General features: G+C 41.2%; 1 protein-coding gene across 2 annotated transcripts; it reads left to right on the top strand.

The window, feature by feature from the left end:
* The first annotated feature begins 277 nt into the window (after positions 1 to 277).
* Positions 278 to 24,714, top strand: ddx46 (DEAD (Asp-Glu-Ala-Asp) box polypeptide 46). Of its 2 annotated transcripts, XM_042339912.1 has the most exons (24): positions 278 to 372; positions 2,797 to 2,988; positions 5,809 to 5,847; positions 6,278 to 6,406; positions 7,250 to 7,337; positions 7,648 to 7,813; positions 8,357 to 8,505; positions 9,088 to 9,201; positions 9,524 to 9,689; positions 9,861 to 9,981; positions 10,095 to 10,270; positions 11,627 to 11,748; positions 12,256 to 12,334; positions 15,182 to 15,264; positions 16,111 to 16,275; positions 16,994 to 17,156; positions 18,305 to 18,498; positions 18,609 to 18,746; positions 18,930 to 19,079; positions 19,538 to 19,711; positions 22,545 to 22,763; positions 23,191 to 23,335; positions 23,628 to 23,701; positions 24,312 to 24,714. In XM_042339912.1, the coding sequence occupies exons 1-24, from the start codon at positions 356 to 358 to the stop codon at positions 24,357 to 24,359; spliced, it is 3,111 nt and encodes a 1,036-aa protein (XP_042195846.1). In that variant the 5' UTR covers positions 278 to 355; the 3' UTR covers positions 24,360 to 24,714. The 2 variants fall into 2 exon arrangements, with proteins under 2 accessions (XP_042195846.1, XP_042195847.1); XM_042339913.1 differs by lacking the exon at positions 5,809 to 5,847.

Raw genomic sequence — 24,714 nt, 5'->3', positions numbered from 1 at the left:
GCCCAATCGGGCGCGAAGCCCGCCCAATCCGGGCGCCGCTGCCGAAGCACAGCTCGGCGGGTTCACTGGTCCTCCTGACCTGAGGGGGGCGGCAACGCCGGCGCCGCGTGAGTGTCGCGCGGGCGCGTGTGTGTGTATGTGTGTGTGTGTGTGTGGAGGGGAGAGGTTACCTCTTGTCACCCACGGGGTTGCGCTGCTCGTCGCTCGCGGCCTGGGTGAGAGGTTGTGTGAGGGGGAGGGGAGGAGGAGGGGGGGGAGGGGGTGTGTGTGAAGGAGGAGGGGGTTGTCGTGAGGGCCGGTGGTCCTGTTGTTGTTGTTGTTGTTGGAGGCGGCGGAGGCGGAGGCACCGGGCGAAATGGGGAGAGAATCCAGGTAACGGGCGGCGGGGGGTGGGGGTCAGTGCAGTACACACGGCCCCCGGGGGGTGGGGGAGTCACGGTGGGGGGGGGGGAGGGGGAGGTCAGGGCGACGGGACGCCCTCTCGACGTGAAAGGCGCCGTGTACCTGTGTCATGTGTTGTTGTCGTTAGGCCGCGGCCGCCGCCCCTCCCCCTCCCCCTCCCGGGCGCACTAGGCCGCACCGCTCCGGGCAGGGCCGGGCAGGGCAGGGCCTGGGGCGGTTATATATGTCACTCACCCTCACCCCCTCACCCTCTCCTCCGGCCAACAGCAACCGCTCAGGGTGGCCCCGGGCCTCGCTCTCTGCTCCTCAGCGCAGTGCGGTACACACATGCGCTGGGACCGCTGTGCCCGGAGATTCAGTGGGTGGCTCTGTTACACCCCCCCACCCCCCCCCCCCACACACACACACACACACCCCACACACACATACACCCCCACACACACACACACACCCCCCACACACACACACACAACCCCACACACACCCCCCACACACACACACAACCCCACACACACCCCCCACACACACACACAACCCCACACACACACCCCACACACACACACACCCCCCACACACACACACACACCCCCCCCCACACACACACCCCCCCACACACACACCCCACACACCACCCCCCCACACACACACACCCCCCCACACACACACCCCCACACACACACACACCACACCCACACACCACACCCCCACACACACACACACACACCCCCACACACACACAACCACACACACCCCCCCCACACACACACACCCACACACACACCCCCCCACACACACACCCCACACACACACCCCCCCACACACACACCCCCCACACACACACCCACACCCCCCCACACCACACCCCCACACACCACACCCCCACACCACACACCACACCCCCCCACACACACACCCCACCCCACACCACAACCCCCCCACACACACACACCCCCCACACACACACACGCACACACCCCCCCCACACACACACACCCCACACACACACACACCTCACCTCCACACACAACCCCCCCACACACACACACCTCACCTCCACACACACAACCCCCCCACACCCCACACACCACACACCCACACCCCTACACACACACACACCCCCACACACCACCTCCACACACACACACACCCACACCCCTACACACCTCACCTCCACACACACCCCTACACACCCCCTCCCCGCACACACACCCCTACACACACATCTCTACACCCCCCCACACACACCTCCACACGCACAACCCTACACACACACACACAAACACACACCTACACCGCCACACACACACACACTTAAAAAGCTTTTTTATTTTCATTCATTAATTACTTTCAAAAAGCACACAAGAGTTTTCGTTTTCTTCCTTGTGGTTCAAGTCGTCAATTGGTTCACAGATGAGGTTCTCCACCCCACCCCCCACTCCCCCCGAGACGGGGCTGAGTTAGCCCATAAGAATTTGCTGGGCGAAAGAGAGAAGACCAAGGTCCATCGGGTTCGCCAAGTCAGTCGCTTGACATGTTGTGTCCCCGCACTATCTATTGTACCATTCTCACCTGGCGCGGGAGAGGAAGGAAGTACTAAAAAAAAACTTGAACTTTGTGATCAGATTGTCAGCAGCGTGTGGTGCCAGAGAGCGTTTCACCCGAATACGAGTCGTTAATAATAATCTTTGCATTTGATACAGCGCCTTATCACGACTTCGAGATATCTCAAAGCGCTTCACAGATTATATACTGTAAAGTGAATTGACTCTCTATTTTGTCGGTGAAACATGAGTATGCAAAGGACACAAAATTCAAGCTGTTGTTAAAATCAGGATTAAATGGAGCGTTTTCATTATAAATTGTTCCACACGTTTCATGTGAATATGTGTCACTGTTCAATAAAAATGCTGCCTCTTTAAAATGCTATGAAATGACACTGATGCTGCAGTCTCATGAAAAAGTGTTGACCCAACTTTTGGCTTTTGAGGAAAATTGCTTTGCCATTAATATTGCGCAAATTTTGAAATGGTTTACTGGCATTGCAATGTTGGCGATTTTTTATTACTGTAGTTTATTTGTTAAAATTGCTGTCCTAACATGAAAGGTGCTAAATTGTTTAAAGAATTATTTTGAAGAAACAAGACTTATCTATCTTAATATTAGTATTAATATAGTGCTTGGTATTATTACTGACTCAAAAAAAAATTACTGGTGGGATTGTTATTGTATGAATGAATAAGGATTTGCAGTTGTCCCTGTTTTATTTAGGAGGGAGATGTTAGTACAGTATTTGTTAGTGAAGCTTCCCAGGATTATTTATTTTTTAAAAAAGTCAGTTTTATATTTTCCCTCGCTTTAAAACTGACCTTAATAGAAGTTTTCCGACTTTTGAAGGCATTACCGGAAACGGTCCGCGTCGCGAGGGCGTTCTGGGAGCCGATCCAGAAGTCGATCACCCGCTGAGAAGCGGTCAAAACCTGGAGATGTCAGAGGTCGTTCACGCAGCAGGGAACGGGATCGGAGGAGGGATCGATCTCGCAGCAGAGACAGGAGAAGATCACGATCACGGGAGAGAAAACGACTCAGGTGATTTTCTTAATACTATTGTACAAAAGGAGTAAACATCACAGCTTTTAATTGTGGGCAAAGTAACTGTAATGATTGGTAGTCAACAATAATAAGTTCCAATCCTAGAATAAAAGTTCCTCTGATAACAATAGACTCTATTGGGACTATAAAGAATATTCCAAATTGTGTTGATGTAGATTGTTGATTAATACATGAGACCCAGCAAAATGCTTTATCATCTGTTTTACACTGTCCCAGCATAAATTGTGTTGGAACCTTGTTTGTGACCATCAGTAAATATTGACAGAATTGTTGAACTTTGGCAGTCATGTTTATTCTGTGAGTGGAGCCTATTAATATCTACTTGCTCACAATTAAGATTCTATGAATCCTGTAAATTAATGCAGAATAAATCTGGTTTGAAGAAGAACTGTACTCTCACCTGCAGACTCTGTCATCACCATATTATTTGGCGATTGTTATTTGTGTCTTTATCAACACACTAGCAAAAGGAATGTGTGTTATGATCGACCTGTAAAGAAAAAAGAACATTCTTATTGTGAGCACTCAGTATCAGTTCTGTTGGATTTATTGGGAACCCAGTAGATATTCCCATCACCTGATTGATGACAGTAATATATACATGTATATACAGAGGCAACAACTTGCATTTATATAGTGCCCTTCATGCGGGTAGAGTCTTGGAGCGCTAATGTGGAGGGTGTTAGCCTGGCTCAGTTGGTAGTGCTCCCGTCTCCAAGTCAGAAGGTTGTGGGTTCCAGCCCCACGTTGGGACTACAGCTCAAAGTGTAGATTAACATCTGTGGAGGTGAACTACGTTGTTGGAGGTTCTGTCCTTCGGATGAGATGTTAAACTAAGGTATCATCTGACTGCTCATTTGGATGTTAAAGATACCATAGCATTGTTAGAGAAGGGAGTTTCTTCCTGAATTAGTTATTCACTTAATAATAATAATAATAATAATCCTTGCATTTGATATAGCTCCTTATCACATCTTCGAAATATCTCAAAGCGCCTCACAGACTATACTGTGAAGTGAATTGACTGTATATTTTTGTTTGTGGGATATTGCTGTATACAAATTGGCTGCTGCATTTGACAACAAAATACACAGTCAGTGCACTTTGCAGGAAGTTTTGATGACATGATAAGGAGTTTTATCAAATGCAAGGATTGTTATTGTGGAATTGATTCATTTCAGAAAAGCCTCAAGCATGAAACTTTAAAGTAACAATTTAATTGCTGTACATTGTTGATTTATTTTATTTTAATCAGCCATGACAATTGTGGAAACCCTTCACAATGCTCAAGAATATCCAATCAAATTGAGACTTCCAAGCATCCCACTTATACACGGAAATTCCAGTTTTTTTTTAAATGCAATGTGCACTCTCTCCCTGGAGAGACACATCCTAATTCCAGAGATTATTAGGCACAAGTTGGCAAGAGCCAAGGCTTGGGGATCTCAGAGACTGTGTTGGGGTACTGCTGGAATCTAACCAGCTAAAACCACGCAGCTTGCCATTGCAGGCACTGTTTGGCAAGCTTTCCTGTGGCTTGTCCAACTAGGACCATCCAACCTGTTCAGGCTTTAGTTTCCATGGTTGGGTGGGAAAGGTTCCTGCCCTCAGTGACAGACCTGCTTTTACAAGTCCTGCCAATCAGCCAGTTGGGCTGTGCTGTCATCAGCAATGCACTGGAATACTGTGGACGTGCCTGACTCAGGAACTGAATTACCAAGACCGCCACAGAGGGTTGTCTTGATTCTTTCATTCCATTCTCAAACACGTCACCGAGGAGTATTAAATGTGAGATATCATTTTTGCTTGCCCTAAAGAATTTGGATAAGCCTCACTGCCCATAACATGTTCTGGATAGCGAGTAGTAGCAGTGGGAAGGAAAAAGTAGTGAGTATAATAAACAATGTGGGTCATTAAACTTGTCACACTGAGCAGCCCTATCACACCTGCAAGATGATTCCGCACAAAAACAATATTACCTTGTGCAAGTCTTGTATGTTCTGTATGTACCGAGTGATCATAAACTCTCTGCTTCTGAGTATTTTTTTTCTTATAACATTTATCAAATAGTCAGAAACCCCAAATATCAGATTCACAAAGAGTTGTCTGACTAAAATTTGTCGAATTCACAGTGGCAGAGAAATGTCCGTCTTCAGAGATTTTTGATTCTCTTACCCACCTCCCCCATCCAATACTTATTTCTTGAAGGTTTGTCAATGGGGTGCAAATCTATGGCCACCAACAACCTTTGCATATCTTACCTAAGCAGCTGCTCTTTATGTAGAGGCCTCGACCATGGCTGTTAGTCCAGTGTGGGTGTCCCAGCAATGTGTGGTCCAATCTTCGGCAGATTTTCAAGAAATTCATATTTTTAGGCAGGGGTTACTGAAGACAGATTTGTGACTGGCATATTAAGCATGGCACATTGTAGGCAGCAATATGTTTAGTATTCCACGCTTCAAATCTTTAGCTGCTGCGTCCATTATCTGGCTCAGTTTCGCTATTGCTGCAGGTTAAAAGTGAAAGGTTCATATCAATGGATCAGAACCAGCCCATGGACATAGGCCATTGTAGCACTCCACCATTGCCAACCTGCCGGAACTCAGCAAATTCAGCAGAAACCAGGGATGAAACCTGGGATCTTCCAAAGCTGTATGGCTTAGTGGCAACCAGAGGGTGCCCTTCCCTTTCCGAGCCATGTAGGGATCCCTGCCAATTTAGTATGTTTTGACTGTTGAGTGTTTTCGCCCCATTCTTTCTAATTGTTCATTAAAAACTTAATTTTATCTCACCCAGAATGCCACAAAGATCCAGAATGTCAGTGGTCACATCAAAGTGAGTAGATATGAATGTATAATTAACTTTTTACCATCCAGGATGCAAACTGATTCAGATTAAATATGGTTTTCAGTTCCTGTTGATTAAAAGCCTCTGTACAGTGGGATCCTGTTTTATGCGATTGGCACAGACAGAATTGCTACTTGTAACCAAATTTATATACAACAGGAATGACTGATCCAGTACTAAATTGAAAATCGATTAGTATTGGTAAAGATTACACTTACTTTCATATATACATATACTTTTGACTTTATAAATCGACTGTTATCTATTTGTTTAAGTCTTTTGTAAATTTTCAGACTCCCACTAAGTTGTAACCGTGATTTGGAGTAAGATAATGAAAGCAACAGTGTTGTGTGAAGCTAGCGATGTGTGTGGTGGCACGTTTTCCCAAGTCGTTAAAATGCCTATTTGCATTTTGTAGACGGTCCAGGAGTCGGGAGCGGAGGAGGTCTCGCAGTCGAGAGAAACGGAGATCCAACAGTAGGGGCCGAGGCCGCAGATCCCACTCCCAACCCCGCTCACGCAGCAGGAGCAAGAGCAAGGAGAGACGGTAATGGGTTACACGATTCTCAGCTATAAAGTGAAAGGGTGCTGAAGCAAAGAGTTCTTTTTGTTTTGAAGAATCCTGGCTCAAATGAGCTCCATTTGTTTACCGCTCTGATCTGCTAACTTCATGACTCTTATCATCAACTGATCAAAGTTTTCTAATTATTGAGTCTTTGCCATCAGGGCTCCTTCCCCAAATTTTGACTTTTAATATCCTTTGCCCACACCCTCTGGAACTCCATCCCACAGTCCCTTCGCCTCGCCCCCTCCCTTACCTATTTCAAAACCCGTCTCAAGACCCTCCTCTTCAACCGCCTTTGGTCAACCTCCTATCCTTCCCGTCATCCACCCCTCCTGATCCCAACCACCAGCTCAGGTGCGGATCCCTGACTGTCCAGCGCCTTGGGACGTACTCCTGACATGAAAGGCGCTGTACAAATGTCATTTGTTGTTACTTTGCTCTGCTTGTATCAGTTTTTACTTTAAAAATGCTGTTGTAATTGAACTGCATATAATGGATGACATTATTGGCTTTATTGAGTTAGAAAAGATCACTAATGCCAATAGCATAACGGATCTAATTAGCATTCAACACAGGTGACTTGTCAACCAGGTTAGCTAAAAATGTTCATGCCTAGATTAAATTCTGCTTCCTGACACTTGTTTAACCCTCTGTAACTTTTTCAATCTAGTTACTCATGATCATGTCACCAATGATGGTGTCTAAACAACATTCAAAAATAAATAAAGTGGATGGAATCTAATTTAAATTGAGGGCCCTTACCCTAGAAATGGAATCAGATTCCTCAGAGCATCTAAAGTTTTAATGATGCTTTTTCTTTTTCAGGTCAAAATCTAAAGACCGAGTTGATGTCAGTAATGAAACTGTCAAAGAGAAGAAAAAGGAGGAAAAAGATGATGAGAAAGACGTCAGTGTAAGTGTATAGGAATTGTGCTGCTCTTTGATTTCTTCATTAGTATGGTTCATAAAAAACAGGAACAGAGTAATGTGATAGAGGAAACCATATTCCTTGATGATTTTGTTTGTGTACCAGTAAAATATTAATATGCAAGGCATTAGATAGTGTACCTGCAGAGTAGAAAATTTGATTTAACAGTAAAAAGGCTACTGTTTGGATTAATGTTGCATTGGAGCTTATTGTCCTTATTATCTGCTCCCTCTTATTATCCTCTTCTTATTACACTAATTCATTTAAATATTTATTGGTTTCTTAAAACTAAAAGAACTTCGAACAAAGCAAATTGGAGGAAGAAATGAGGAAACGAAAGGAAAGAGTTGAAAAATGGAGGGAAGAGCAACGTAAAAAGGCCATGGAAAATATCGGGGAAATAAAGAGGGAACTTGAAGAGATGAAACAGGGCAAGAAATGGAGCCTTGAGGATGATGAAGGTAATTTTCTTAATATGTTATTCTTTTAGAAAGTGGTCGATAACATTTCTAAATGGGATCAGAAGATCAGTTTGGATGAAGAGGGCCTATCTTTCCAGAATAATAATCCTTGCATTTGATATAGCGCCTTATCACGTCTTCAAGATCGTCTCAAAGCGCTTCACACAATATACTGTAAATTGGAGTGACTATATTTTGTGGGAGAAATACCAGTCCTACCATCTTTGCCAAGCCATTTCTTAAATTCCATTGTGCTGTCTTCTACCAGTTTTTTGGTAACCCCTTCAGCTGCTGATTTCTTCCAGGGGTCAGTCTCAAAACTGCCTTGTACAACTGATTTTGTGCCCTCTTGTTCTGTTGCCTCTACGTATCTAAAAGCTAATTCACTGAGATTTGAACACCGTGTGACCAACTTCAATGTTTTAACACTGTCTAAAATATAGATTTTTATTTTGTTTAAAAGAATGACCATTTAAATTATGTGCAACGCATATTTGGCTATGTGTATGTCTGATTTCACCCGACTCTGAATTTGTTGAATAGACGATGAGGATGAGATGATAGAAGGTGAAAGGAAAGAGGAAGGCGAAGAAGACAATGAAGAGTTGGATCCATTGGATGCTTATATGGAAGATATTAAGGAGGAAGTGAAGAAATTTAACATAGGAAGTGTAAGAGGTGGAAGTGAAAAGGTAAAGGCTGTTTTATAGGCTGTTGCTGCTTACAAAATCACTTTGAAATATTTTTTGGAAATATGAAGACAATTCAGCATTACACAATGTGTGGATGTTAGTGATATTCTTGCTGCCCACGAATGGGTTAATTAAAAGCAGTAGAGATGAAACGGTGCGCAAAGAAATGGTACATCATGCCTGTGTTGACTATTTTGAAAGAGCTACCAACTCATCCGACTGCCTGCTCTTACCCCATAACGCTGCAATTTTTTCCTTTTCAAGTACCTATCCAATTCCCCTTTGAAACCTACTATTTCAGGCAGTGCATTCCAGATTTCTATGAAAAGACTGCCTCTTAATAATAATAATAATAATAATCCTTGCATTTGATGTAGCGCCTTATCATGTCTTTGAGACGTCTCAGAGCGATTCACAGGATATCCTTAAAGTGAATCAGATAATATCTTTACCCAATATATTTGTTGTGTGATTTTTGTTGTGAAACACATCTCACTTGTTGTCTGGTGTTCAATTGGAAATGGTTGTTAACAGTCAGTGTGTGTGGAAGTATGATTTCTCTTCTGTCTGCTTTGCTACCAGAAAACGGGTGCAACAGTTACAAAAGTCATGACTGTAGTAACCACCAAAAAACCACACTGTGATTTGGAGAAAAAGAAAGGAGAGTTAATGGAGAATGACCAGGACGCGATGGAGGTAAGGGAGCGAAACCTTTGGCAAAGTAGTTTGGTATGTATGTGCATGCGACCGTCTGGAAGGCGAACTAGATGGACCTTACTTTTTTCGTCTAGCATTTCTTATGTTTGTGTTGCCTTTTCATAATTATTTATGTTTAATATGTATAGTTTTCTCTTCAATCGTGCCTTCGGTCACCCTCCCACCCCCAGCCCCCTGCCCTCCTCCCCTTCTGACCCCAACTCCCAGCTCGGGTCCAAAAAAAACCTGATTGTCCAGCGCCCTGGTAGGTCTTTCTGACGTGGAGGGCGCTATATAAGTGTAATTTGTTGTTGTTGAACAGTACTCCTCAGAGGAAGAGGAAGTTGACCTTCAGACGGCACTTACCGGCTATCAGACAAAGCAAAGGAAGCTCCTGGAGCCAGTGGATCACGGGAAAATAGAATACGAAGCATTTCGAAAGAATTTTTATGTTGAAGTTCCTGAACTTGCTAAGATGAGCCCAGAGGGTTAGTACTTATATGAGAGTGTAAATTATTTTGCAGATGTCCGTCCGGCTCTTAGAAAAGCAATTTAAAATCTTATTCAGAATAATGTGCAAACCGGTGGACGAGCAACAGACGTTTTGTTCCATTTCAAATTCCGTCAATATCTTGAAGCATTTTTTTGCTGCATTTCAGAGGTGAATATCTACAGATTGGAACTGGAGGGAATTGTAGTTCGAGGGAAAGGGTGTCCAAAACCTATTAAATCCTGGGTGCAGTGTGGCATCTCCATGAAGATATTAAGTTCGTTGAAGAAGTTAGTATCTTATGAAGTGTTATTTTATTGGATTTTTTTTATAATAAAAAGAAACTTTTCTCCCCGGGCTCCAATAAAAGATGACTTTAATGTTTTTTTTCTGATCCTGTTAGGCAAGGGTATGAGAAGCCAACACCAATTCAGGTTCAGGCGATCCCTGCAATCATGTCTGGACGCGATCTGATTGGAATTGCCAAAACTGGAAGTGGCAAAACCATCGCTTTCCTTTTACCCATGTTCAGACACATCATGGATCAGAGGCCACTCGAGGAAGCAGAAGGTCCAGTCTGTGAGTGTTAATAATAATTATAATAATAATAATAATCTTGCATTTAATATAGTGCCTTATCATGTCTTCAAGACGTCTCAAAGTGCTTCACAGGATATACTGTAAAGGCAATTGACTATATACACTGGATGAATTTGATGTTCCATTACCTCTATGCATCCTTTGTTCTTACTGCTACGCTATTATTTTAGAACTTCTCAACCATGTGCTGACAATGACCAGAACTATACTATAGATTCACCTAAATAGGCAAAAGTGTTCATAGCATTCATACATACAGACAGATATTATTAAAGCTGTAAACTGAATCCACCACACACCTCTCATTTAAGCATTAATTGGTCATTATTGCAAAGCTGTCATCTGATCTTTGAGTTAAATTTCATACTTGTGCTTTACGATGTTTTCTGAACCCCTACATTAGATTGTAGCTTCGAAACTTGCTTCAGGCTATCCATCAGGTTATACATAAATAACCTGAATTATTGGATTACAGTATTATAATTCATCCATGTATACTCATTCGTACGTATAATAATAATTTGCGGCTGCAAAGTTGAGTTGTATTCTCTGTAATATCACCGGTATGGGGAATGTCCATGATGATATGACTTAATGATATTGAATAAATTTGAAGTACGGTATTAGTATGAACTAGCCCGTGATTTGCATGCTAAATTTTAATGTTTTGCAACTAAAGGGAAGAATCTGGTGCAATAATCAAAGAGAAAATATGCTTATGTTGATGGATTTAACTTGGTTTGAATCCCACATTATATGTGCACCCTGAGGTTTATTGAGATCACATTACTTCAACAGCAAAAACAAATGAACCTTATCCATATATAGACACACAATTCTGTTCAAGAGGGCATCTCATGAATAATAATCTTTCTATTTGATATGACGGCGCCATTCACTTTGGGAGGATGTCTCAAATGCTTCACACGATATATTGTAAAGGGGAGTGAGCGCCCTGTGTATGTTGTCGGTGACAAAGATGCAACAAGTGATTGAGCAATTTTTGGGAGTCAGAAACAAAAAGACAAAGTTAAGTTGGAGGAAACAATATCTTATTCCATCCATTGCCATTCCCCAGTGATTAGAGCTGTGGCTTTATGGTGGCATTCTTCAGACTTATTTCTCTGTAGTGTATGATTGAAGATCTTATTTTATGACAGCATTTTGAAATATTGTACTGTAACTAACAGAGAACTGAAAATCCTTTATTAAAATAAATCTCCTATATCTTGACATATTAACCTTGACGTTTTTATGTATTTAGCACACTGGAGGTCTTGGTTTGTACTTGAACTTGTGGCCAATATTGTAATGAATACATTTTTGTTTTCACAGCTGTCATCCTGACCCCAACTCGTGAATTAGCCCTTCAGATTACCAAAGAATGCAAGAAATTCTCGAAAGCATTGGGATTGAGAGTAGTGTGCGTTTATGGTGGAACCGGGATAAGTGAGCAGGTAAGATTTTGGTTAATTTTCACATCATTTCTATTCTCTCCTGATGACGCTGACCATTGCATGCTACTGGGGGGAAAAAAAGAATAAATTGGTAACTGAATCCACCACTGTTTGTGGGGACGCTGCTGTGCGCAATTGGCTGCCGTGTTTAGCCCACAAAATATACAGTCAATTCACTTTGCAGTATATTCTGTGAAGCACTTTGAGACGTCTCGAAGACGTGATAAGGCTCTATATCAAATGTAAGGATTGTTATAATTACACTGTTTTGGAAGCAAAAGCTAGAAACGTCAGGGGCTGTGCGCCTGAATGCAGTCTAATCTGTAAATGAATTATTGATACAAGTTGATACGTAATTTGTGAGGAAAATATTTTCCCAGCCATTCTTTCTCTCTCAACAAATTAGATTGTGCTCTACGTTTATGCTGTGGCTCAAAATGCTTTTAAGATTTTTGCAAAAATTAAATTGTTCTCAAAAAAAAAAACTTTTTCCGTTTTTATATCCAGATTGCAGAATTGAAACGAGGAGCGGAAATCATTGTTTGCACTCCAGGTCGCATGATCGATATGCTGGCCGCCAATAATGGTAAGTAAAAGGGACGCAGACATAAACAGCTGGGGTTTTGCTGCACTTTTCACTGCTGATCTAATGTCGCGTATACATTGAACCAACTTAAAGAGGATTTTTGTTGTAGGAGGAAGCACTTTTCCTCAGCATGTTCCGTATGTTTTTTTTTAAGCAATTGAAGGACTTTTGTAGAGAGTATAAGATCATCGGCTGAGCGAGTTGCTCCACTGTTGCCGGGCTGAGGAAATCCTTACAAAGTATATCTGCCGGCTGGACTCAGTTTCACGTGGTATATAGAATAATTAAACTGCACGCATGTGACACTGACTAGAGGATATCCTTTGTGTCAACCCTGCTGCCAGACAGCAGTTTGTTGCATCTGCTTCATTCAAAACAATGGGCACTGTAGAGAATCCTTTCAGCTGCTGATAATGATTGATCGATTGGTCTCATTTCCAACACAATCTGTCGGGATGTGTAAAGGACTGAGTGCTTCTGCCTGCACAAGGATCCTCTTTTAATATTGGGATAATTCTTCAACTAAAATGAACAAAAACAAAACTCTGGATAAAACTGAACGGTAAATAAAATTTAAAGAAGAAAACGTTGGTTTAATTTGCAGAATAAATACATATTGATGGCAGTCAATTCACTTTACAGTATCTTCTGTGAAGCGTTTTGAGACATCTCAATGACGGGATAAGCTATATCAAATGCCAGGATAAATATTATTATTTAAGAAAACTGTTCTAAATTGTACTTTGATCAGAACATAGAAAAGCATGAAATATGAAAAGGCCCTTATATACATTAAGCCTATGGACTTCGATGCATATATTTAATCTCCTGAGGGGAGTTGTAACTGAGCCAAACTCCAGAATGTTCATCCATCACTTTCAGCCCCAGTAAAGTCCTCCACAATCACTCTTTTCCTTCCTCCCCCAATTATGTTTATGAAAGAACTGATTATCTCAACTTAAGTATCTAATTTAGTGCATCTAGGAATGTGTTCCAAACATCTTTTACCCCGAGAGAGGAAAATCATTAACTTTTATCTTCCTGGCACTTCAAAGCCCTAGAACATGTACTGTCCTTTTCAGTAAAAACAAATTTACCTTTTATTAGTCTCTCCTCAGACCAAGGGCCCTTCATTCTGCAATTATGCATCTCATTATTCACTAAACCCTTCCCAATACAACAATGTACCTTTCAAGTGGATTGCCTAAAAATGTACACAATATTCCTAAGTGATCAATATAAAACAGCAATTTTTTATAAAACGTCCTTGAAACGTATTTTTAGATTGGGTTATCCTTGTTAAGAATGGCTTCACATTGACTGAAAAGTTTCACTGAATGATTGACAAACACATCCAAACTCCTTCCAACCTTCGCTGACAGACAAATATCTTGTGCGCATATTCGGTTTTGATCAAATCTGTTGGCCTATATTTATCTACTTTATCTATTTATCTACTTCAAAATATCATCCTTTGTCCCATCTACTTTAAAATTTATTGTGTAATAAAGATGCACAGTTATATCCAGAGCTTTAACGACTTTCTTTAAGACAGAAATTTAGCAAAATTCAATTCAATCTGACCCTGCTGCCAGAAAACAAATTGGGGGAAATGTGTGCCTGTTAAAATTTGATCACATGATGTGTTTAATACCAGATTTGATTGCTAATTTGAATGCATGAGAAAGTATACTGTTTAATATTGGACAAGTACTGTTTGATATTGAATATCACTTTACTAAACTGTTAACATTATTTGACCCATATGGAGAAAGTTTCCTCAAGATATTTGATTTGGGCTTGCAAGACTTAAACCATCAGAGGTAGGTCAACAATCAAGTTGTGCAGTATCCAGTTACTGAACTTGTGGTTCCTTGTGAAATTGTCATATTCATTTTAGAATATAAGGTATATATACTATTGGAACGATTTCAAATGTTTGTTTCCACTTGCTTAATAGATATAATATTGTACTATACCTTATTCAGATGTTCAGTACCTTTTTTTGCTTAAAGACGGAACTGCAGGTCCTCACTGCTTCATCGTTAAACCTCGTTGAGGTTGTTAGCTGTTACATAATATAAAGTACATCTGCTCGAAGGTTTAAAGAGCCATTAGCAAATTAATTAACACCAAGTAGCAAGGATTGTGTCTTCCACACATGCGGCATAATCTCTAATATGTTCTTTTTCTAGGTGAATGCTGAGAGTTTTCAGATAATGGCTGATGTGGTTCCTTGCTTGATCTCTGTCTAAAATTGTGTGACGGGGGTTTATATTTTGTGGGTGGGCAGTTCTGTGAATTTAGCAGGTGTGCCAGAGAACAGTTAGAAAACATGGGCAACTGCTTTCACTTTCACTTAGTATTGAACCCATTGTATGATCTGTACTTAACAGAAATATAACATGAGTACGAAATGAAGACTTAAGTGTAGTGCAGTTATGAAACGTGGGTTAATTGGTGTTTAATTTGGAAAAATGACTTTGGATTCTTGGGTCCAGCATTTAGAATTGGTTTAAATAATTGAAGCCTTGCTTAATGAAGTAAAATATACAGTCAATTCACTTTACAGTGTATTCTGTGAAGCTCTTTGAGACATAAGAAATAGGACCAAGAGTAGGCCATTCGGCCCCTCGAGCCTGCCCCACCATTTAATAAGATCATGGCTGATCTTCTAACCTAATTCTACTTATCCGCCTTATCCCCATATCCCTTAATCCCTTTAAAAATCTATCGATCTCAGTCTTGAATATGTTCAATGACGTCTCGGAAGACATGATAAGGGGCTATAGCAAATGCATGGATTATTATTATAATTATTAAAAGTTCTGTTCTTGCTATTCCTAGGTCGTGTGACAAATCTTCGCAGAGTTACCTATGTTGTGCTTGATGAGGCAGACAGAATGTTTGATATGGGTTTTGAGCCTCAGGTAAGCACTTTTGTCCCTCTGAAAAAAAACGTATTATTTCTAATACGCAGAAGTCATACGTTTTGTTGATCAATCAAAGCAGACTCCGATCTGCAGCTGCAGCATTCCAGCCAAATCTGGGATGGTTTGATCTGCCGCAAGTTCCGATGACAATGTCAAATTGCGACTACTGTAGATGTCCCCTTTTTCCAATACATTGCTATCTGATATGATATTCATACCTGTGGTATACCTTCACGTTCTGTTTTTTTTACCTGTGTTTGCGTATTTGTCCTCTTTACACAAAATGCATAGGTTTGCAGGTGTCTTGCCCTCCTCTGTTCGAGCTTCTGCAGACCACGAGTTCATTTCAAGTGCTTGAAACATTCAATTATTTTTCTCTTCGAGATGCTGATTGATTTCCTTTAGATTTCTAGCTTTTTCAAATTTCAAACACTCACAGTTTTGTGTTTAATTTCTCTTCTCAAGATCACTTTACATGGGGAATTGTGGGCATGAGCCCACCTCCTCACATGTCTTGACCCAGCACATTAGTGCTCTATTGCAAAATGCTGCTGCATTTCAATTAGTATTTTAAAATATGCATAATTAGCAATTTATTCATTATGTTGGTACATTTTAATTTTTTTTTCCCAGTTTTGAACCATTCATTTACTGTTCCAATTGGCATTTCCGGTCTTATTTTTGTCATTCATCCAAAAAAGGTGTTTTAAACAATGTTGCAAAAATCCTTAGTTTGTGTTTTTGGTTCATTAGGGCGACAAAGATTAATTATCCAAACTAACTCCCATGGTGCTGAAAATCACAAAAAGAGCTGTTAAAATGTTCATGTTTCTATCTTACTAGGTAATGCGAGTAGTTGAAAACATTCGACCGGATCGACAAACAGTTATGTTCTCTGCAACATTCCCTAGAGCCATGGAAGCTTTGGCACGTCGCATCCTGACCAAACCTATTGAAGTGCAAGTGGGCAGCAGAAGTGTGGTGTGCTCTGATGTAGAGCAACATGTGGTAAGTGCCAAATATATTAAAGACCATTTCTGTGCGTCCTCGCTTACGAGTTTATCTTGAATTACGATTCATTGTGCCCTGACCTTAAATCTCACGTTTTAATTGTGAAGCCTTGAAATCCAAATGGTTCCAATCTTTTGCAGTCAAACTTTTTCGAGGGAATTCCAAACTAAATGTTTTGCATTCCTTTTGTTTTTTCTGGTTTTCTATCCGTGGATTTGTATCTTGTTAAGTTTGTTAAGAGCAAACTTCTTTTCTAGACTTGCAAACTAAATGCTACCATTTTCCTAGGGGTACGAACAACAATGTAAAAGTTCAGCATCAACTCGCCGAATGTATGCAATATTGCTTTTCTCCAATATATAAAGGGAGACTGTGTTCTACTATAACATGCAGTCAAATCAATCTTAGTACAGTTGTATTACAAGCCAAAAAATATGAAGTATAGGATGGCTCCGTTAGAATTTGACCTGGCATAGAGCAGGTTCAGAAGTGGGTACTCTCGCACAGGTAGTGACATTAGCGACGATGGCTGAAGCCTCATGGATAAATCTAATGGTTGTAGTAAATTTAATTCAATATCTAGGGCGTACCAAGGATACCGTAATGTGTTTCGCAGCGACATTCGTGACACACAAAAGAGAGCCAAGTAGCCACTGTGGTTTGAAAAGATCAGATAAATATTCTTTAGCCCTTTTATTTATTTCCTTTCCTCCAGATTGTCATAGAAGAAGAAAACAAATTTCTGAAGTTGCTGGAACTTTTAGGTCATTACCAAGAAAAGGGCTCTGTGATCGTGTTTGTGGATAAACAGGAGCATGCTGATGCCTTACTGAAGGATCTGATGAGAGCAGCCTACCCCTGCATGTCACTACACGGAGGTATGTGTGCACAGTAGGTTAAGTGTTACCTTATCCCCCATCACGGTGTTGACTTGTGCTGGAATATTGTTGCATGGCAGCACCTTGAACGTTAGCAGCCACTCTTCATGTGTCCTGTGATAAGTGCCTTATCACCGCAGGGTATATATTGTACAATATCAAAATAATAATAAAATTTGGTCACTCAAGGCTTGTTTATGGGGACACTGCTGTGCACAATTGGCTGCCACATTTCGCCCGCAAAACACACAGTCACTTCACTTGGCAGTGAAAAGCTTTGAGACATCTCGAAGACGTGATAAGACGCTAAATCAAATGCAAGGATTATTATAAGGATTCTTATGTGTTATCTACACAGAGTGTTCGGTGGTGGGGTGAGAAGGAGCAGCGCATTTTCTGTCTTCACTCTTGATATTCACACGTAGGAATCAGTTAGTCCCCTTTTATCTCTGCGCCACCCATAGGTAGTTGTGCCTTCTGCCACTACACCCATAATTACTGGAATTCAATCCCTGCATCGCACCCTCTTTTTAACTATTTTTAAATCCCGTCTGAAAACGTACTTCTTCAACCACGACTATGGTCCAACCCACTATACAGCACTGAGACATTCTCCTATATAAATGCAAGTTGTTCTTGTAGTACAGTTAAAACAAAAGAATAGGACCTCATGGGTTGGGACACCAACAACAAATTACATTTTTATATCGACAACGCAGATGATGGTATAATCCACCCCCCCTCCACCCACCCACCAACCCCCAAAGATCTTATTCTTATTCTAGTGACAGTTATTGTGAAACCCCAAAACGTTTTTCTAATTAATATTTTGGGTAACACGGTGGGATTGGAATACTTTTGTGTAGCGCGGATTTCAAAATTTCAATATCTGTAATGGGTGAATGCCTAATAATAATAACAACACAGCCTTGTCTTTGATATAACAACTTACTACGTTGTCGAGATGTTTCGAAGTGCTTTTCAGGATTTTACTGCAAAGTGCAGTGTATTTGTACTTAAAAACTTCCTTGAATTATACCCTTTCTGCATTAACGTTCTGCCCAGCGCCTTGAGACGTGCTCCAACGTGAAATGTAATTTTGTATTGTATTTTAATTGTGTTGTAACGTGGAATTTGCTTTGTTAAAGGTATTGATCAATATGACCGAGACAGCATCATCAATGATTTTAAAACAGGAGTGTGTCGGTTGCTTGTGGCCACATCAGTTGCCTCACGTGGGCTGGATGTGAAACAGCTGATTCTTGTTGTCAACTACAGTTCTCCCAATCACTATGAAGATTACGTGCATCGAGTTGGACGTACTGGAAGAGCTGGTAATAAGGTGAGCGAATGAGAAAGGGTCATCAGACAAAATAGAGCATTTCAGGTTTGATTTTAACACGATTGCTTATTTATATTAAGTGCAAGTGATCATCATCTCTGCCTTCGTAGGGTTACGCATATACATTCATTACTGAGGAACAAGTTCGTTACGCAGGGGATATAATTAAGGCTTTGGAACTGTCAGGAAATGCTGTTCCACCTGAGCTCGAAAAATTCTGGAATGACTTCAAAGAGCAGCAAAAAGCAGTAAGTACTCATTGTAACCTGACTCGTGGGTTAGATAATTTCACACTTGTGAAACTCACCTTTTTTGATGTTGTCCAATACAATATTGTGTTTGTAATTAGAGTGTATATTTTTGAAATTCTAGTAGTTACATACCGTTTTCTTTTCTTCCCCCTCCACCAACTATTTGCGTAATGCATTAAGGAAGGAAAAACTATCAAAAAGAGCAGCGGCTTCTCAGGGAAAGGCTTCAAGTTCGATGAGACGGAGCAGGTTCTGGCAAATGAAAGAAAGAAACTGCAGAAAGCTGCCTTGGGTCTCCAGGATTCTGATGATGAAGACACTGCACTTGATGTAAGCATTGCAGATACTGAATTTTTAACAAAGAATATATAGCACGGAAACAGACCACTCAGCCCACATGAGCCTCCATCCATTCCTTTGCTCCCTACCATACCCTTCTACTCCACTCTCCCTCATGTGAAGTATTAGCTGCCTCTTGAATACATCCACACCATCTAATTCAATCCCCGCTTCAGGGCAGAGAGCTCCACTATCTCACTGCCCTCTCTCTGAGTGAGGTAGTTCTTGCTAAATTCTCGTTTTGATCCCTCAGTCGTTCTCTTATATCTATGTCCCCTGTCTTACGTACTCCTCGACCAGTAAAAACAACCTCAGTTAACCTTATCGAACCCTTTTATTTTCTTCCGAATGATGATTATTAACATGTCAAGCGTCTACATTGCCAGTCGAACTTTGCGGAATTTATTGTGCTGCGTTTAGTGAAACGTTCCACTGCCTTTTGTCTTCAGATTGACGAACAAATTGAGAGCATGTTTAATTCCAAGAAGAGAGTGAAGGATATGGCAATGCCGGGAGCTGCTCATGTTCCGGTGCCATCTGCTGGGAACGCAGAGAAACTGGAGATCGCCAAGAGACTGGCATTGAAGATCAATGCCCAGAAGAACCTCGGTGCAGAAGCACAGGTATTCAGTGTCTTTTTTTTTTTAATTGGTGCTAAGCGACATAGAACTGGGATTCCTTGACCTTCAGGTCATGGGTTGTCACTCTCGCTGTGAATCTCTCCGGGGCGCTATATAAATGCAAGTAGTTGTTGTTCATCTAATGTAAGAGTGGTATTACTCAAAAGTGGGTTGCATTGGAGCAAGAGATCAAGGAAATCAATCTAAACTTCAATTTTAAAAAAATTTAGGCAACGTTATTATTAGATATTAATAATAATAATCCTTGCATTTGATAAGGCGCTTTTCACGTCTTCCAGACGTCTCAAAGCGCTTCACGGGATAGACTGTAAAGGGAATTGACTATTGTGGGCGAAACGCAGCAGCCAATTGCGCACCGCAGCGTCTGTCCCACACACAGTCGTGGATTGAGTGACCAAACCAAGTTATTATAGTCCATTAAAGCTATTGATTGACAGTGGATTCACAAGCGGCTCTCTGTTGTCAATCAGCGGGGAAGACGCGGCGTCAAATTGCGATTGATTGACAGCTGGAGCCGCTCGTGATTGGATGGAGTGCCCAACCATTCACAAGCTGCTTCAGCCTATCAATCACCTCGGAGCCGCCGCTCATCGGTCCCCTTCCTGTCCAATGGGAACGGAAATGAGAGGGAGGAAGAACTTTGTTTAACCGTGGACCGTGTGTGAAAAAAAAAGAGGAAATTATTTGAATGGTTTTAATAGCCGTAGGTATTTTAAGCTCATTAGCATCTAACTTAAAATTTCTGGGATGTCTGATACCCAGCAAAGTAATTGTGTGAGTGATGGGTAGGTATTTTACGTGGAAGAGAATTGCAGTAGAAGTTTCTTTTAATTTTACTTAATTGCTCGCGATGAACCTGAAGGTCAAAATCTTTATAATCAGTTGCGATGAGTACTTGCAGGAGCACCGAGCAACAGTTGTAAGAATCAATTCCTAAAGAACAAGGACTCTGAAATGGTTTATTTTTCTAGCAGTGCCGGCTTGGAGTAATATTAACATTCTATTCACATAGTATAATGAAGTCTTCATACTCGGATCGACCTTTTTTTATTGTTCTGTACTGATACAAATATTAATTGCACTACTTAAGTGTTGTGGTAGATCTCTGTGTCCGTTAGGCACTCTGCTAAAGGGAATGTCTTTTTTTTTCTGGGAAACATTTGCTGGGGCTTTTATTTATTTTCCCTGTGCGTTCTGCAAGATTTGTTAGATCGAAAAAAACGGGATACAGAACATTGATCACTGCTGTGGGAGATTGGAAAGCCTTCTGTAACAGTATAAACAACAGAGAGCTGTGATTTAGTGAAAAATAAACCAGCAAATGATGTGGCACCACACTACCCACCACAAATTACTCTCTTTTTTCACTCTGTGAACCCATTGGCAGGCAAGCTTTTTAGTCATTCTGCCCTGGCTCTCTGAAACTCCATCCCAGGTTCCCTCCAATTTGCTCCCTTCCTTATCTCGATCAAGGTCTGTCTTGATGCATATCTTTTTAACCACGCTTTCAGTTATCTTTCCCCTCTCCACACCACTTGGCTTCCACCCCCAGCTCAGGTACATTCAGTAATATAAATGAAAATCTGGTTTCCGTGCTGCCCACAGTACAGAAACAACTTTAGTCAAAGTTAGGAATGCCATTCTGTCCATCTGATACTAGGGCTCTCTCCTCATCCTTCTCGATCTCTGTCGCATTCAACACAGTTGACCACTCTATTCTTCTCCAACTCCTCTCCATCTAATGGAGCTCCATTCTCATGATTCTGTACCTGGTTTCACTCTTACCTTTCCCATCATCTCCATTTTCTATCAACTAACAGCTTCTCCTCCAGCCATCGCACCATCATGTACAGCGTTCCTCAGCGGTCTGTCCGTGGTCCTCTACTCTTTAATATTTACGTACTTCCGCATGTTATTCGAAGCATGTCATAATAATTACCATTGCTCTTTGAACAAACTGAATATTGGGCATGACTTGTGCTTATGTGCGTGGCAGAAGTATAGGATCTACCATGAGACTTCAAGGAAACTAAATCAGTCAGAGCCAGAACTAACAGAGTGGCATATGTTCTTGAGTCTCTTCAGTGTTTCAATGTAGCTTTCGAAATTGGTTGCCGAAAACTGCGCAAAATTTTCTGCGTGGGTACTCTCAGAGATTCAAGGAAAAGTTATTTTCATTTACAGTTAATGGTTTTGAGGTGCAACCTGAAACTTCATTTGCTTTGTTGATTACTGATTCCCATTTAAGAAAGATCGTCAGTCAATTCAGTCAATAATCACAGCCATTTTCGTCCTCCAGCTTTGGTAATGGATACTCTTTTTATTATGTGCACAAGTTCATTCTTTCTGGTTCCAGCGTATTATCTTACATGAATCGCCCATCTTCAAAGTTACCCCCAGCTTATTGAATGCCATTTATCCTCTTGTGGTATTAGTCACCTACGGATGTAACTTGGTATCAACATATTTTAATCTTTCCTAATGTTAATTATTCCCAACAACATGCTCTGCACTAACTCTGAATCTTTCTGTGGTGCTAATGACATATAAGGACATAAAAACTTACTGGATGACAGAAGACCAAGATCCATCTAATTGGTTGGCCTTCCACCATCCTGGCAGTCGCTTGACATGTCGTGTCCCAAACGGTACACTATTATTTTCTAGCAGAAATGGATCTCATTTGTTCTTGAAACAAACAACATTTTCTGCTTCCACCATCTGTCTCTCCAGGGAGCCTGTTCCATTAATTTACCTCTCACTCATCAGTAAACTATTCAGTGCATTTCACTTTTTCTCTCTCCCCTAAATATAGGATGTAATGCAGCAGGCTACCAATGCCATCATGAGAGGACGCACGCTACAGGCTCCCACCGTCTCCGCAAAGACGATTGCAGAACAGAAAGCAGAGAAGATCAATGCCAAACTCAACTACGTGCCAGCAGAGAAGCAAGAAGACGACAAACAGGAAAGCGCACAAACAGAATCATTCAAACGATATGAAGAAGAACTTGAGATCAATGATTTCCCACAGGTTAGAGTCTGATCTTTAATTTGGTGGGCGATTGGTGGGGGGGGGGAGGGGGAGAGTGGGGGAGAGAGGTCAAAAAGCAGATTTGAAGCAAGGAATTTCAACACCCCAAAATTTCAAATATCCAAACAATTCTTTAGATTGCATAGTAGAAATCCATCACTGATATCACAAGTCTAAACCAGACAAAAAAAAGGAATAATAAATTGGTCACTCAATCCATGACTGTTTGTGGGACACTGCTGTACGCAATTGGCTGCCCACAAAAATATACAATCAATTCACTTTACAGTATATTCTGTGAAGTGTTTTGAAGACGTGATAATGTCAAATGCAAGGATTAATATTATTAATATTATTCTTGCTGGATAAACCCTTGCTTACATTCCTTAATGACTGCCAGTATTTAATAGATTATTAATGTTTGTAGACAGCCAGGTGGAAAGTCACCTCCAAGGAGGCTCTGCAGAGGATCAGTGAATATTCAGAAGCGGCCATCACTATCCGAGGCACCTACTTCCCTCCGGGAAAAGAGCCCAAAGAAGGCGAGCGGAAAATCTACCTTGCTATTGAAAGTGAGTCATTCAACATGCTCAGTATCCAGCGTGCAATAACATTGCTCGTCCAGAAGAGTATTTTAATTGCTGTCTTATTTAACAAGCGGAACTTGAATGTAATGCAGTTGGCTTTTATTTTTTTTGTATTTAATTGATTTATTTCCAAAAAATAAGTTATTTTTATAAAGCTCTATTTTTATACTTATAGTGGAAACAACTTGTTATTTGATCCCTGACTTCTGCTGGATGAAAATTAATATAGCTACACGTTTCAGTTTTCATGTGTAACATTTTCACGGCATTTTATTAGGTGCGAGTGAGCTGGCAGTTCAGAAAGCTAAGGCTGAGATTACAAGACTTATTAAAGAAGAACTCATTCGACTGGTAAGCTGCAATGAGCCAATATGGTGCTAATTATTTTTATTTTAAAGTACGTTTGAATTAACTGTAAATGTTACAGGAATTATCACTTGTTGGTAGGCAGAATGGATGGAGGTCTGGAATGGAGTACTAACATTGGTGCGCACTAGTTGCAAAGCAACACAAATTTACATAGGTTTAGGCCCCTTTCACGTCGGGAGGACATCCCAAGTAGTTTAACAGTCCTGACTTGGCTGGGCTGAATGGTCTGCTTCTGTGCCATGTTGTTTGATGTAAGCAATTTTGGTTCTCATTCCACCAGGGGAGGGGAGGGGTAGCAGGGTGACCGAAGGCACGGTCGATGAAGAGGGTCTTGGGAATAATTTCTTGTAGGAGGCAAGGGAGGGGACGAGGCAGAGTGACTGTGGGATGGAGTTCCAGAGGGTGGGGGCAGAGAGGCTGAAGGCCCACCCGCCAATGGTGGGGCGGGCAAGGCGGGGGACGTCAAGCAGGCCGGAGTGCGCTGAGCAGAGGGAGCGGACAGGTTGCGATATGTGACATAGTATTTTCATTATTTTGTTGAGTCGACATTGTTGCTGCTGACCAAGTCATTAAACCTTTTCTTTTGTTGCAGCAAAACTCTTACCAGCCAACCAACCGAGGACGCTACAAGGTTTTGTAGGAGCACAATGGAACATTATGAGTGTATAATATGTCTACAGTTTGATTTTAATGGTACTCCATTGTGGGTGTAATTGGCTTTTTATTTTATTTTATTTTCTCTTCTCCCTATAATGTTTAAATCATAATTGTATTGGAAAATATTTTTTAGCCATTCTACAGAATCTATCCTGTGGTATAATAGAAACTGTCCTACAGTATTATAGGTGAGTTTTTGTTGACGTGACGGGGCTTTTGTTGATTGTACGTCTGCAGAAATGATTCCCATTTTTGAAGTGTAAAAACATTGCCTTTTGTATGCTGTGATCCAGAGACACCAGGAAGGTCAAATAAAATAAATGTTATCTTTATTTTAA

This window comes from Callorhinchus milii, unplaced genomic scaffold (genome assembly GCF_018977255.1).
Source record: "Callorhinchus milii isolate IMCB2004 unplaced genomic scaffold, IMCB_Cmil_1.0 Scaffold13, whole genome shotgun sequence".
Taxonomy (NCBI): domain Eukaryota; kingdom Metazoa; phylum Chordata; class Chondrichthyes; order Chimaeriformes; family Callorhinchidae; genus Callorhinchus; species Callorhinchus milii.
This window is presented reverse-complemented; position numbering and strand designations above follow the sequence as displayed.

What these genes read in the sequence shown, in the direction of transcription:
- ddx46 (XM_042339912.1), top strand. An exon ending in AGCAAGAGCAAGGAGAGACG is followed by an intron (nt 6,407 to 7,249) that starts GTAATGGGTTAC and finishes TTTCTTTTTCAG; the next exon opens with GTCAAAATCTAAAGACCGAG. An exon ending in ATATTAAGTTCGTTGAAGAA is followed by an intron (nt 9,982 to 10,094) that starts GTTAGTATCTTA and finishes TGATCCTGTTAG; the next exon opens with GCAAGGGTATGAGAAGCCAA.